Below are 14157 nucleotides of genomic sequence, written 5' to 3'. Positions count from 1 at the left end.
TAAATTATATTAGATATTGGTGGAGATTTTTAGTCTATTATTGATATGATTGTTGATATGTTTTATGTTTGTATACTCATTTTATAATTGAAATTTAGATGGAATTTTTGTTTATTGGTTGATTGGTATTTGTTTTGTGTTTTTGGTTAAATGTGTAGTTTAGAAATAAGAAATATGAAAAGAATTTTCAAGCCAAAGCCAATAGCACCATTTACTTGTTTGGATAGTTCGAGCTTAAGACAAAATGAGTGTGACATTGATTTTAATAATCTTGAGAGAGACCCGGGAAAAAGAATTCGAATGAAGGACTATCCTTCTAATATTCAAGATGAGGTCCGAAGAGCATATATGCAAATGGGACCTTGTAGGCCTACAAAGTATGAGTTCCCATACACTTTGAATGAAATGTATTATATTTAACTTTTCAATGTTATTTTTATTTATAAATTTTTTTGACCTTTATTATTGGGACCCCCCGAGTTTAAAATCCTGGATCTGCCACTAGGTTAGGCTACAGCTCATGACTACCCTATCCGTAATCAGAATATATCATATAATAACAAAAATACATGTGAAGACAGAAATACCGTTAGATTAGAAGGTTCATATTTACAGTTCTAAGATATCTCATTCAATGAATAAAAGGATTAAGTATATAAAGTTCTCCAACATTTTTGTATCATTTCAAGTTAGTCTCAATCTTTTTAAACATTCTAAATAAGTACCCAACCTATTAAAATTCTCATATCCGTTAAGCCCCAATTAAATTTATGTTCAATTAAATACGGCTTACTTTGTTTCCAACATCGATAAAAAGTCCTTTTCAAAAAAAAAATTATATATATCAGTAGGTCATGGAACCATGACTTCCACCAAGTAACGGTCACTATCACCTCCTCATGCCATCACCTCCAAACCCAACGCATAACCACAAACTCCACCTTACAACTTGAGTCACCAATATCGAGAAGAAGGTCATGTATGTTGCTGAAAGGATATAAACTGTTATGATGCGGCCACCACTATCTTCACCGCCCACAAAGAAGAACTAGACACTTTACTAGCCAAAAATCGGCGAATGAGGAAATCACATGAGCAGAAACAAGCTCCTTGAAACTCTATCCGAATTTTTAACTCTCTTTTTTGTTAGGAGATTTTCCGATCTTCACTTTTGTTAGGTTGGGTACTTGTTTGAAATGTTTTAAAAAGTTGAGACCAATTTAAAATGACACTAAAAGATTATGGGGTTTTAGGTATTCAATCTTAAATAAAATATACCTTAATTAAGGCTTAAGATGGCAAGAGAATATATATATATATATATATATATATATATATATATGTATGTATGTGTTTATGTATATGTATGTATGTATGTATATTAAGATCCACGAGAAATACATTTGATAAAACAAATTAGAGCCATCCGATCAAGCTACCCTTGAAACCAATATTGCGACACCACCCAAAATCCCAAAATAATATATAGAAAGCTCCACTACTTTCCTTCTTGAAGATGCCAAAACTAAAACAAAGACACCACTCACCAAAAGATTATACGCAAAAAAAAACAATTAAATATACACCACACGCATATATATGGTGGATGCTAAAGTGGAGTTCCAAACAAAGAAATTCAAGATTATGCGTTGAGTACTTTTTGACAAGAGATATTTCATAAGGTTAGAGTAATTTCCTTCTTTTCTTTCATTTTGCATTAGGAAATGTTGTCATGTCATGCGAAGTAGAATGGCTAGTGGAAAATGGAAGGGATTCTGATGTGTAACTGCGGATATATCCCTTATGTCCCGCGAAACAGCGTTAATTAGCAGAGCTCAGAGAATTCAGCAGATTAATGCCAGCTGAGCTGACACATATCAGTTCAAGCTTTGCTTGTTTTTTCATATCTGGGTCGTGCAGTCAAGGACCCATTTATGCATACACAGAGTTTCATTTTATTTACATAATATCTGTATAGAATCGCATGCAATCACATGAATGTTAGGGCTCTTGACTGAGAGTTTTGAGAGTTCGGGCCAGAGGGATATTGAAAGCAAGGGGATTGGGGGATTTCGGGATTTTCTCTACTAAGGGTAACAGAGCTCACTTAAGGTTGTTAATCGTGGATTTCACTCACTCAGCCAGGCAAAATATTTGTTTTAGAAGGAGGAGTCACGCACCTAACGAAATCTGAGATTAAAAGAGGACATCACACAATCCGAGAAGTGAAGAGAAACGATGAACTTTGATTCAGTCAAATATTATGAAAGCAAAATATTTACTGCTATTATTAATTTTGGATTTGTAGAAATTAATAGCATATATACACGCATATCATAGATACATACATCTGTTGTAGTATACAAGTATCGATGTTACGCCAATATCGGAATATCTTAGGCAACCTATTTGGGTGAAATAAAACCACTTTAAAAAATGATAAGTCGCCAACAGTATCATAATTGTTGCCATGCTGTCACAAAGTGAATACATAAATAATGCACACACACACGCATTCATGAGCCCAGACTTCTAACTTTCTCCCAAGTCTAACAGTAATTTTTGCTTTCTGCAGAACTTTGTACACGAACCAGGTTTTCGGTTTGAACCATGAGTTTTTGTTAGAATGTTTGTTCTGTTTAATTCTTGGGTTTGAGGAGGAATTGTTGGAGTTCAGAAGCATCAGATGGATTGGAGAAAATCAAACTGGTGGAGGCTGAGGTTGATTGAAGTGGTTTTCCTTCTTGTGGCTGTAGTATTTGTCTCGGCACAAGAAAGTTTTCAGCAACAATCTTCAAGTCAGAATCATGGAGAAAAGGTTGAACCTAATTACTTAATCAGAGTGTCCAAATTGCCTTCACATCATGGTGGAGTGGTTTACAAGCATGACTGGCCTGTAAGTCCAATTTTCACTAAGCATGTTGGATATTTTGTCTTAATGTCGTGAATCTAGATCAATCGTATGGAAGTGAACTGTTTGGCTGGTGAGAAACTTTTTCTGAAGAATGATTGCAATGTGAAATTATGACCTTTACATATATGTATACTTTTTACCTTCCTCTGTTTCTTCAATAAACACTCACCTTTCTTTTTATTATTAATAATAGATTTTAGAAAGTGTGGCTTTTAGTTATGTACTTCTTATGGAACAATTTTGTACTGCTAGTAGTAATTGAAATTTGGTGACAGGACATGCGATTTGGATGGAAAATTGTGGTTGGTACGTTTATTGGATTCCTTGGGGCAGCATTTGGGAGCGTGGGAGGTGTTGGAGGGGGTGGGTTTTTTGTTCCGATGCTCACCCTGATTATCGGCTTTGACCAGAAATCGTCAACAGCAATATCAAAATGTAAGTACTTTCAGTTTTTTTATGTTTACCTTCTAAGAAAGCCTAAACTTGTACACTAGTTTCATAAGATAAATACATGGAAATTTTGCCTTGTTATTTACCTTTCACCTGAATGCACTTTCACGTCTTTCTATTTGGTTCATCAGGTATGATCACAGGGGGAGCAGCAGCGACTGTCTTGTACAATTTAAGGCTAAGGCATCCCACACTTGAGTTGCCCCTCATTGACTATGATCTCGCAGTTCTGTTCCAACCAATGTTGGTGTTAGGGATCAGCATTGGAGTTTTTTTGAATGTTGTACTTTCCGAATGGATGATCACCATCTTACTAATTATTGTTCTCTTAGGTAAAACTTCTCTTAACTGCAACATATCTTCCCAATTCGTGAAATGTAAGTAGTTCCATCAACACCAATGCTCACCTTTTCAATTCTTTTTGCAGGCACATCAACTAAATCGTTCTTCAAGGGTGTTGAGACGTGGAAGAAAGAAACTGCATCGAAAAAGGTGGCGTTTAAGCTTTTCGTGTTTTCTATGTTGGTTGTGCATTCTGCATTGTATTAATCCATATCTAACACTGCACCTTATTTCATTTCCTTTAGAATTCACTGGAGGCTTCCATACGCTTGCAATCGAAAGGTAAGTTGATCAACTATTTCTTCACTTCCTGTTAGATCTTTCTTTTCTCCTGCCTAACATGCTCATTAATTAGACATTGCCAGTGAAGACATCGAAGGCAGAAATATTCATGGAGGCACTGACAACGGCATACCAGAAATCAAGGAGACTAAAAGAAAAGTGGTTAGAATTTTAAAGCTAATAAACAGCCTAAACTTTTTTGCGTGGTTAATATTGGGAACTAACTTCTGTGACAATTTCCAGGTTTCTGTTCTTTGTAACGTTTACTGGAAGCAACTTGGAGTTATTTTTGCTGTCTGGATCATAATACTTGGGTTGCAGATTGGCAAGGTTTTTATCTAGTAGCTTTTGATTTGCACTTTCCCTTCACTTAATTATATGCATTAATTAAGAAATAAAATTGATGGGAAAATATTTTTTTGTCACAGAATTATGTGGCAAAATGTTCAGCGGCATATTGGATATTAGATTTCTTACAGGTACCTTCCATGCTCCTTGTAGTGAACAAACAGTATTCCTCCGATCTGATTGCAAAATAAGAACCTCACAGCGGGAACTTTTTTCTTCCTTTCTTTTGTTCAGATTCCTGTGACGGTTGGAGTGACTTCGTATGAGGCAGTTAAAGTGTACAAAGGGCAGAGGGTAATTGCATCCAGGGGAGAAGCAGGTGCAAAATGGAGAGTGCATAATCTTGTTTCTTATTGTTTCTTTGGCATAATAGCCGGATTGATTGGTGGATTGCTTGGTCTCGGTGGAGGTTTTATTATGGGTCCTCTCTTTCTGGAGATGGGAATTCCTCCTCAGGTACATTTCATACTTCATTTATTTTTAGCACTATGAACATAGCAAGTCGAAAAATCGACGGTATCGACAAAATATTGATACTTTATTTATGTCATATATCAAGACTATTTAGTACTGTTTGTTATCGATATAACGGAACCACTTGTTATTAGATACCTTACAATCCTTATTTCATGTAAATGCAGGTAGCAAGTGCAACAAGCACCTTCATCATGTTATTCTCGTCATCCATGTCTGTTGTAGAATACTACCTCCTAAAGCGATTTCCAATTCCCTACGGTAAATTTCTGAGCCATTCCAGTTTATGTTCGTAAATTGATGGCTACAGATGTTTAGTTAGAAGGCAATTTCTATCTTCAAATAAATCATAAATGTCGGGTCCTTTCGTTACAATTCTTCAACTTTCAGCTCTCTATTTCGCTGCTGTGGCTATCGGTTCTGCGATCATAGGGCAACATGTGGTAGGGAAGGTGATTAAGGCAATAGGACGAGCATCCTTGATCATCTTCATTCTTGCTTTCACAATTTTTGTGAGCGCACTGACATTAGGTATGTTAATGCGCCCTTATATATTTTCCAAAGGATTCAGGACACCAAGATGGTGGTGTCCCAATAGAACACGTGATGACATGCAACCGGTTTGCGGCACCGCCACCTTGGCGCCCCAGTTTCATGTGCTCTCCACTTTCACATATGCAGCCACTTTTTCATGGATTTTTGTTAATCTTCGTATGGCTGATTTTTTATTCTAAACAGGTGGGGTTGGCATAGCAAATTTGGTCAAAAAGATTGAGCACAAGGAGAACTTGGGTTTTCAGAGGATGTGTACTCATAAATCCTAACCCCTAAAACTCTTCATTACCTTAACTTCCAGAGCATAAAAAATTCTTCACACTTCTAATCATATACAAGATAATAATATTACTGTTCTCCAAAGTGCATATACCAAATTCAAATTTCGATTTCCTGCTTTGTAATTGTATAATTGTTCTTTAATATGTTGAATACTTGGTATTTAAAGATGCATAAACTTGTATTGACACCATTCTATTGACCTGTGCGTTTTCATAATATATAATGGGAAAATTTGATGGTATGCATTTGACAAGGATTTGAACCTCAGCCTCCACATCACGATCTAATTAATATGTGCGTAGCTTCTAATCAAAATCAGCCTCTTTATCATGACATAAATTAAGACAAACCTTTTGAATATTAGACGGTGAAGATTTCTGATCATAAAGAAAATAGCGAATATATGTTTTAAGTTCACCTAGGGGTGTGGAAACAAATCGAAAACTCGAAAAACCAACCAAATCGAAAGAATCGGTTTACGTTTTGATTTTATAAATTGTGGTTTAACCAAACCAAACCGCTTATAATATTGTGGATGACCACCATAATGTCCATAACCTCTCATCTTAATGTTTTATAACCAATACTCTATTATTGTAAGTCTATAAATAGATGCTTTTGGAGAACGTCTTTCTATTGTCTTTTTCTACTCTACTTCTCATTTCTCTTTACTATTTTTCATTAGTTTTTGTTGGAGGACTTTTTGCTTCCCCTAGTTCGTTTGCGTATTAAGTTCCGAGATATCTCAAAAGAATTAGCATGTCTTAGAAAGCATCTCGGTTAAGATCAAAGACTCAAAGATAGCATGATTAAGCAAATAGTGACTTGCCTAAGCGATATATAGTAGGAAAGCTAGAAATTTATCAATTTAGCATGAGAAAGAACTTATGTGGTTGCATGGTTTTGAGGGATGGATAATCTGGTTTTCATAAGGGTCTAAGGATACCTAGGTCGGCTAAGGAAACTCTAAGGAAATCTAAAGGACCCTAAAAACCTAGAAAAGTGATTTCTCTAAGGATGTAAGACTGCCTACACTTACAGAAGGATTTCCCTGCTTGGTGCGATACATATAGAATTCTCCCTTGTCTCTCTCTTTATCCTACAGTCTGATGTGCTTTTGCGTTCAGTGCCTTGTATTGAGTTAATTCTTCCCTTTTACAGGTGGAGGGTAGCTTTCCTAGGTTTCACTAAGGAATCCATTGATTTTCCGGTTTCCTCTTGCTTTGGCTAAGTCTTCCTCTCTATTTTCCTCAACACAACTACAACTTTTCTTTTAGTGTAACATTGATGAATGTCGTTGCCCCCGTGATGGTTGCATCACACTTTCCGTTTAGATTGCCTTCTTCCCTAGTCAACCTTCCATAGGTGCCTCTTCTGGCAATGTGTCTTTTTGTTTTCTTTCATCGTTCTTCTGCGTGAGCTAGGAAGAGAAATATCTCTTCTATTCATTAAGGGACGCCCTGCACTAGGATTTCACGTGAACTTGAGGATTTGGATTCTTGTTTCTTCCTATCAGGGTTAGTTAGTTTGTTACGGGAAAGGGAAACTTGGTTTGTTTTCTCCCAGAATTGCTTACGTGGGATTCAAATATTATGGGTATGGATCTTTGGTGCTCCCAAGCAGCCCAAAGACTTTCATAAGCTTGACTCCACATAGACCCAATAAACTTCCGTAACAATTCACACCACGATCCACTTGGCAAGCCCCACTATGTGGCTTGGATTTACGTGATCATGTATCATAGTTAGCGTGATTTGTACACGACAATGATGTCATGTTAAAGTTTGATGTGCTGAATATATAGATATATGTTGTAAATATTATGTGGATGGTCCACATGAATAGTTTGTTACTATTTATGCACAGTATTTTCACTATTCATTTGTGGAAAATTTGTAAAGTGAATAGTGCTTTCTTTTGTTTATATAAAGGAAGAAGATGAATGAAGTGAGGGGAGTTCACGGAAAAGAAAGAGAGGAAGGAAGGAAGAGGAAGAGAGAGAAGGAAGAGGAAGAGAGAGAATAGAGGAAGATGAGAGGAGATAATAGAGAGAGTTATCTTTGTACTCCTATTATTTCAGATTATAATGAAAGCACCACTGCTGCCCCGAGGACGTACTCCAGTCACACTGATTGTAGAGGAACCTCGTAAATTTTGTGTCTTGTTTCATTTATTCCACTGCACCAACCGTCGATTTTACAACACGTTATCAGCACGAGAAGCTCTCATGTCAGTGGAAAGCACAACGCCACAAATCATGTTCACCTCCTCCAGCTGGAATCTCATAGATAAGAAAAAAATTTCATTTCATCTTCAAATCTCAGTACAATTGATTTTCTTGAAGCAACTATATATATTGTTATATGACTGTATATCATCCTTTGCAGAAGCAAAAGAGTAAAAGACTCAAAATTTGTAAGAGAATTTGACAGCCATGTAAATAGCCTCGGAACTCCAACTTGCGGACCTCGGATTGAAATACTTTCTTCTTGAAAGTTGTTCGTCTGCTCAGTATCTACAACATATCAAAATTTCAGAAAATGTTAACGATGCGATCGTCGCAGATGTCTGAAATACCAAACCCGTTTCCAATTTCCGCAGAAAACTGGGCAGCCACCTTATGAGTACCAAAACTCCATTTCGGTAGTTCAAATCGAAATTGTTTCTTCACGAAAGTTGTTTGGTATCCTCTTATCCATATCATACTAAATTTTGAACTAAATCTAACGGTTTGATCTTCTCATAAGTTGCAGACACTCTTGACTCCAAAACTTATGGGAATCGTTTCGACTTTTTCGAAACTCACCGGAAGAGGAACACCAATTGGAACTTATTGTTACTATTATTTACTGAGTAACCAAAATGACTTCGAACTGTGAAATAATAATAAAAATAAAAGGGATGAAACAAAAGAAGTGGCAGACCAAGAAAATGAAAAAGCAAAACATGAGGACTTAATCATTGCATTTTCTGTTTTGGCATATTTATGTGCATGGTGTTGGTTTAAAGCCCATGTCACAAGTTCTACTTATTTAAAGCAATTTATTTACAGTGGGTAGAATTATTACCCTTTGCTTTAAAGCTTTGATATTTATGTGAATGGTGCTGAATCAAAGCCCTTGTCACAAGCTTTATTTACTTTAAAGCAATTTATTTACCATGGACGGTTTTACCGCCTATTGCTTTAAGTTTTAATGGTGCTGAATTAAAGCCCTTGTCACAAGCTTTATTTATTTAAATGCAATTTATTCATTATGGCTGAAATTACCGCCTATTGCTTTAATTTATTTATTGTACTTATCTTTTGTTACAATGAGTATATATAAGACCCAAAGTTCCTTGATCAGATCAGAACCTACAGTTTCTTGATCCTCATCATATAAAATGATTGGACCCGAAGTTCCATCATACAAAAAGATCAGGCATGAAGTCCTTTGATCCTGAAGATCAGGACATGAAATTCCTTGATGAGTACCTTAAGTTTGAAGTGCCACAGTGCCTCAACTTAATTATAATAAAGGTCATAAAAGTCTCAGTCCATAGACTATTTAATAAGGACCAGAAGTTCCTTATGTCCATACTTAAAAATGGTTTAGCAGAAGCATTTATTAAGCGGATGAAATTGATTACCCGCGCTCTGCTCATGAAAACGAAATTACCAGTTTTCTACATGGGGACATGTCATTTTACATGACGCATTATTAAGTTCGGATGAGACCAGTTTCCAACCATCAATACTACTCAGTACAACTTGTGTTTGGGCACAAGCCAAACATTATACAGTTATGAGTTTTTGGTTGTGTTATCAATGTGCCTATTGCATTGCCACAACATACTAAAATAAGGCATCAACGCAAAACTGGAAATTTATGTTGGATTTGATTTATCATCTATCATTCAATATTTAGAACCCTTGACTGGGGATATATTTACCGCTTGGTTTGCGGACTGTCATTTTGATAAGACAATTTTCCTGACATTAGGGGGAGAAAATAATATCGTTCCAGAAGAACGATGAGAAAATATCATTCCAAAAGAATAATGAGAAAAGACCGTTCCAGAAGAACGAAGAGAATTTGTCTTATTTTGATTCACGAAGCAATCAATAAGAAAATGAAAATATGAATAATTGAATGATGCAACGAAAGTGATGAAATCATATATACTTACTGCAAATGTGCCTACAAGAATTGATGTCTCTGTTGGATAAAATAATGAGACATTAAATGATTTATCTGTTGCACGCCTGAAGCGTGGCAGATTTTTAAACTCAAAAGGTTCAGTTATTCGAAAGAAGAATAATATGGCACTACTGAACTATTGCATTCCCGAAGCATAACTGTTGCATGCCAGAAGCATGACAGTCGCCGCGTGGATACACGTCCCAGATAGGACAATCCACATACATGGGAATATTGATGTCTCATGCATGAAGCATGATTGACGTATAGGTTCTAAATGACTCAACTCTTGGAAGTGGAGATTAAAATCCAAGCTCTATAACGCTCAAGAAGAGGTTATGATCCGTATTCTCTAAACTATGACTATCCTGGAAGAGATAGTGTAATGCCCTTGAAGAGGCAATGGATATCCAAAGAAATGAAAAGCTTTTATGCATGCGCATGCACATGAGAATATGGGATCAAGGATTGATGATAACCAATGGTAATTTTGGTTTTTACAAGTAGCTACTAAATTCATCAATGAGCTGTGTTAATATTGAGTCACGTTCTTTTGTTCGTCGACAAAAGAAAAATTATTGGCCAAAATGGAGAAAGGCAATTCCATTACAATTTTGTAAGAACGTGGACAAATGAACCTATATATATTTGAATACAATACAAATAGCCAAAAGATGTTGAACCAAGGAGGTTATATATGGGCATTTGTAATACAATGTAATACACTTACATGATATGACACAAGGTTGTAAACGAGTTCATATGAATGGAGAATTATATACGAAGGGTTGTGAGTCGCCCACATTATATCTCCATAAGTAAATCCCTCAAGTATACATGGGAGCAAATTGCTCTGTATAAATTCCAAAGGAAAATGTGTCATGAAGTATAGAAAACCCTTGAAGGATTCAAATTGCTTGAAGTAAGCCTCTGAAGGGTAAAACATAAAATATGTACTCAATACCAATGAATGATATAAATTGCCTTAGTGAGTACTATCATTATAATATTGTTGCAACATACTAAAATCTCTTGCAAGAGTCAATGACATTAAATTAGAACTCTTGAAGAGTTGATGATATTAAATTGGGACTCCTGAAGAGTCTAAAAAAAAAAAAAAAAATTATAAAGTGTTGAAGGAATTATTGTCTCGAGCTGCAGATCGAACAATCTACCAACACGAATCTTATCCATGATATTTATGATATTAAAAGAACCATATGGATTGAAGATTATGAGTTGAATACTCATATGATGAAGACACTAAGAATAATCATTTATCTTCGTGAGGGTAAAGATAAATTAATATTTGGTCCAGAAGTACCACATCTTAGTGAAGTATATGCTTTATTGTATTTGGCACAATACATTGAATGAAATAAAGCTTATTTATTAATATCTCCAAGAAATTACAGATATATACATACACATGAGTTAAAACAAACAAACAGGATGGAGCATTCACAAAGGTTGCTCATGTGAAGCCTCAGTACTCGGAAGTACCCCAGAAGGGGGAGGTACTGGAGATTGATCATGTGGCACCCCAGTACTTAGCAAAACACCAGAAGGGGAAGGCATCAGTTGCTTTCGGAATCTAGCAACGAACCTCTGGTGATCACTTTGAATCCGACTTTCGGATTCCTGCAGTTGGACGAGCTTTCTTTTCATGCTCGTAGAGTAACTATTTGCAAGCACGTGTAACACCCTATTCTCGTGCTTGAGCCCTCTGATCTCTTGTTTAAGACTTGCCACCTCCGCCATTAATGATTCAACTTGGCGAGTTTGAGCAAGTAGGCGTTGGCCCATATTGGACACAGAGCCAGCACACTGAACACTGAGAGCCAAGGAGTCTTGAACGGCCGACTCTTCAGACCGTTCTGCAAGGATCTTGTTATCCCTTGGAGTGAGAAGATTCCTAGCTACCACAGTAGCGGTTATGTTATTCTTCATCATAGAGTCCCCAACCGTAAGAGGACCATTAGAAGATAAGAAGGATGGGCGCTAAATATTATCCTGACGCTGCTCGTCTGTATCACTCCTAAGACTCAAATCTAAGCAAATGTTAGATGGGCAAGTCATTTTCAGAAATGATGAAGGAAAAACAGAGGTCAAATAAAATTTCAGAAGTGCAAGATAGAGGAAATTTCTACAGGCAGCAACTTTCTGAGCATACTCTTGAACACAATTGATGTCTCTATAAAAGAAGAGGCAGCAGAGCCACTTGTTCAAAGATCGAAGAGGCACCGCTCTCCGAATTTCAAAAGCCAGATTTTCCTGAATAAAGTTCGTTGGCATTTTTCAGACGTAATCCCAACTTTTTCAGATGTCGCGTGCAATTTTGTCAAAGATCTCTGACAAAGTTGAAACCGCGTAAATCTTACTGTTCTATTTACACCACAGTTGCTGACAAGAGTAAAAGCACAGCACCACCACTTGCTATTGGGAAATCTCTATATATGTCGACCTCTGTTCTTCATAACAAGGCAGACCTGCAACTCTGCAAGAATACCTAACTCTTCCTCATCTCCGAGAATGCATCTTCAACATAGCATCTCGAAATACTCAGTTTTCTTCCTCTCAGAGAATACCTCTTCAAACATGTCACACCAGGGCAAGATTATCACATATCTTCAGGGACCAGAGCAAGATTATCTCATATCATGCAATCTCCCTGTCCTTTCCTTTGTCCATGTTCTTGCCTGCGAAGACAAGAATAAAGAAAGCAATATGTCGAAACCTCCACTCAAACTCCCGGTAAGGAACCGACTGCCTGGAACCTTTCCTGATTGCTTACCTAATGTTGCTCTCGAGTAGTCATCTTCAACGGTTGGAGCTGGGTCTCCAGTCACCAAGAAGTGATGAACCATCCAAATGCAAGGGTTGCACTCCACTCCGGCATCAGAGGGCAAATACTGCTGGAGAAGATGCCACACATGCATGGGGGAAATGCAGGGAAAATACTACTTAAGCAAGGGGAGCAAGTAAGGAAAGTGAAAATGATACATTGAAGCATGTGGAGACAAGCGCAACAAACGCGTGCTGATTCATCCCTGACAAAACTGAAGATCACTTGCCACATGAAGCTCCTCATGGTCCAATTTCATTCAAGATCAAGCCTCGAAGGTCCTTGAAGAAATCACAAGTCCGATTCAAGATCAAGTGTTCATTACTCTTGAATCAAATTCCGCTCCAGGTAAAAGGAGTAAATTCCGATCTTCAATGCTAGTCTAGCAGAAAGTCCTACAACCCAGTTCAAGAAAAAGGCTGTGGAAAGTTAACAATAAGTAAAGCAACTCTTTTAGCAATTCTTCTTACTAAGAGACTAAAGCAGAACAATCAACGATCAACCTAAATGATTTGAGATCAGGGGGAGATACTCATCAGGGGGAGCATCCAAGACAGATCAAGATTTTAACGAGTCAATCGAAGACTTGTGGCCATCCAAGGGGGAGTGTTGTAAATATTATGTGGATGGTCCACATGAATAGTTTGTTACTATTTATGCACAGTATTTTCACTATTCATTTGTGGAAAATTTGTAAAGTGAATAGTGCTTTCTTTTGTTTATATAAAGGAAGAAGATGAATGAAGTGAGGGGAGTTCACGGAAAAGAAAGAGAGGAAGGAAGGAAGAGGAAGAGAGAGAAGGAAGAGGAAGAGAGAGAATAGAGGAAGATGAGAGGAGATAATAGAGAGAGTTATCTTTGTACTCCTATTATTTCAGATTATAATGAAAGCACCACTGCTGCCCCGAGGACGTACTCCAGTCACACTGATTGTAGAGGAACCTCGTAAATTTTGTGTCTTGTTTCATTTATTCCACTGCACCAACCGTCGATTTTACAACAATATATGGACTTTCGTGGGCTTGACGTGTATATACAAACACTTGCTCCATAATTTATTATTTTATTAATGTGGTGTGATTGTAAATATTCCCGATTACTCACCTTTGCATGTGTTTAAGCTTTGGTTGGGGTATTTTTCGGCCCCACTAGTTTTATAACCAATTATACAATATTTTTAAATATTTACTTCTCCATAATAAGAAAAATAAAAAATAAAAAGTTTCATTTGGTAGTAGATACACGTTAAACTGCAAAGATAACCAAACTAAACCACGACATTGGTAAACCAATTAGACCAGTTTTAAGCCATTTATGGCTTGGTTGTGATCTGAAATTTAAGTACACAATTTGGTTCATGACTTTGACCTTTTGACTTTTACCTAACAATTTTTGTTCTATAATCTGGCACTACAAAAAAAAAAACCCCTTTTCTAGACAAAGAATTTTGTCATGGTATTGTCGCCTAATGTTTTGACCGAATG

At 36.8% G+C, this 14157-nt stretch overlaps 1 protein-coding gene across 3 annotated transcripts; it reads left to right on the top strand.

The window, feature by feature from the left end:
- Window positions 1-1449: 1449 nt before the first annotated feature.
- LOC103411659 (sulfite exporter TauE/SafE family protein 3-like) lies at window positions 1450-5837 on the top strand. 3 transcript variants are annotated; one of them, XM_070804716.1, is made up of 13 exons: window positions 1450-1682; window positions 2576-2896; window positions 3190-3349; window positions 3496-3696; window positions 3792-3856; window positions 3952-3988; window positions 4062-4150; window positions 4232-4318; window positions 4417-4467; window positions 4571-4792; window positions 4978-5071; window positions 5201-5341; window positions 5549-5837. In XM_070804716.1, the coding sequence occupies exons 2-13, from the start codon at window positions 2687-2689 to the stop codon at window positions 5632-5634; spliced, it is 1443 nt and encodes a 480-aa protein (XP_070660817.1). In that variant the 5' UTR covers window positions 1450-1682; window positions 2576-2686; the 3' UTR covers window positions 5635-5837. The 3 variants fall into 3 exon arrangements, with proteins under 3 accessions (XP_070660817.1, XP_070660818.1, XP_070660819.1); XM_070804717.1 differs by lacking the exon at window positions 1450-1682 and adding an exon at window positions 1707-2093; XM_070804718.1 differs by lacking the exon at window positions 1450-1682 and adding an exon at window positions 1928-2112.
- The last annotated feature ends 8320 nt before the right edge of the window (window positions 5838-14157 follow it).

Source organism: Malus domestica, chromosome 09 (genome assembly GCF_042453785.1).
Source record: "Malus domestica chromosome 09, GDT2T_hap1".
NCBI classification, from domain to species: domain Eukaryota; kingdom Viridiplantae; phylum Streptophyta; class Magnoliopsida; order Rosales; family Rosaceae; genus Malus; species Malus domestica.
Note: the sequence above shows the minus strand (reverse complement) of the source record. Positions and strands in the feature narration are given on the sequence as shown.

Excerpts from the sequence above, each read along its gene's own strand:
- LOC103411659 (XM_070804716.1), top strand. The coding sequence starts at position 2,687 with ATGGATTGGAGAAAATCAAACTGGTGGAGGCTGAGGTTGATTGAAGTG. Across the intron at positions 4,319-4,416 it reads TTGGGTTGCAGATTGGCAAG|AATTATGTGGCAAAATGTTC; the intron begins GTTTTTATCTAG and ends TTTTTGTCACAG. Across the intron at positions 4,793-4,977 it reads AGATGGGAATTCCTCCTCAG|GTAGCAAGTGCAACAAGCAC; the intron begins GTACATTTCATA and ends ATGTAAATGCAG.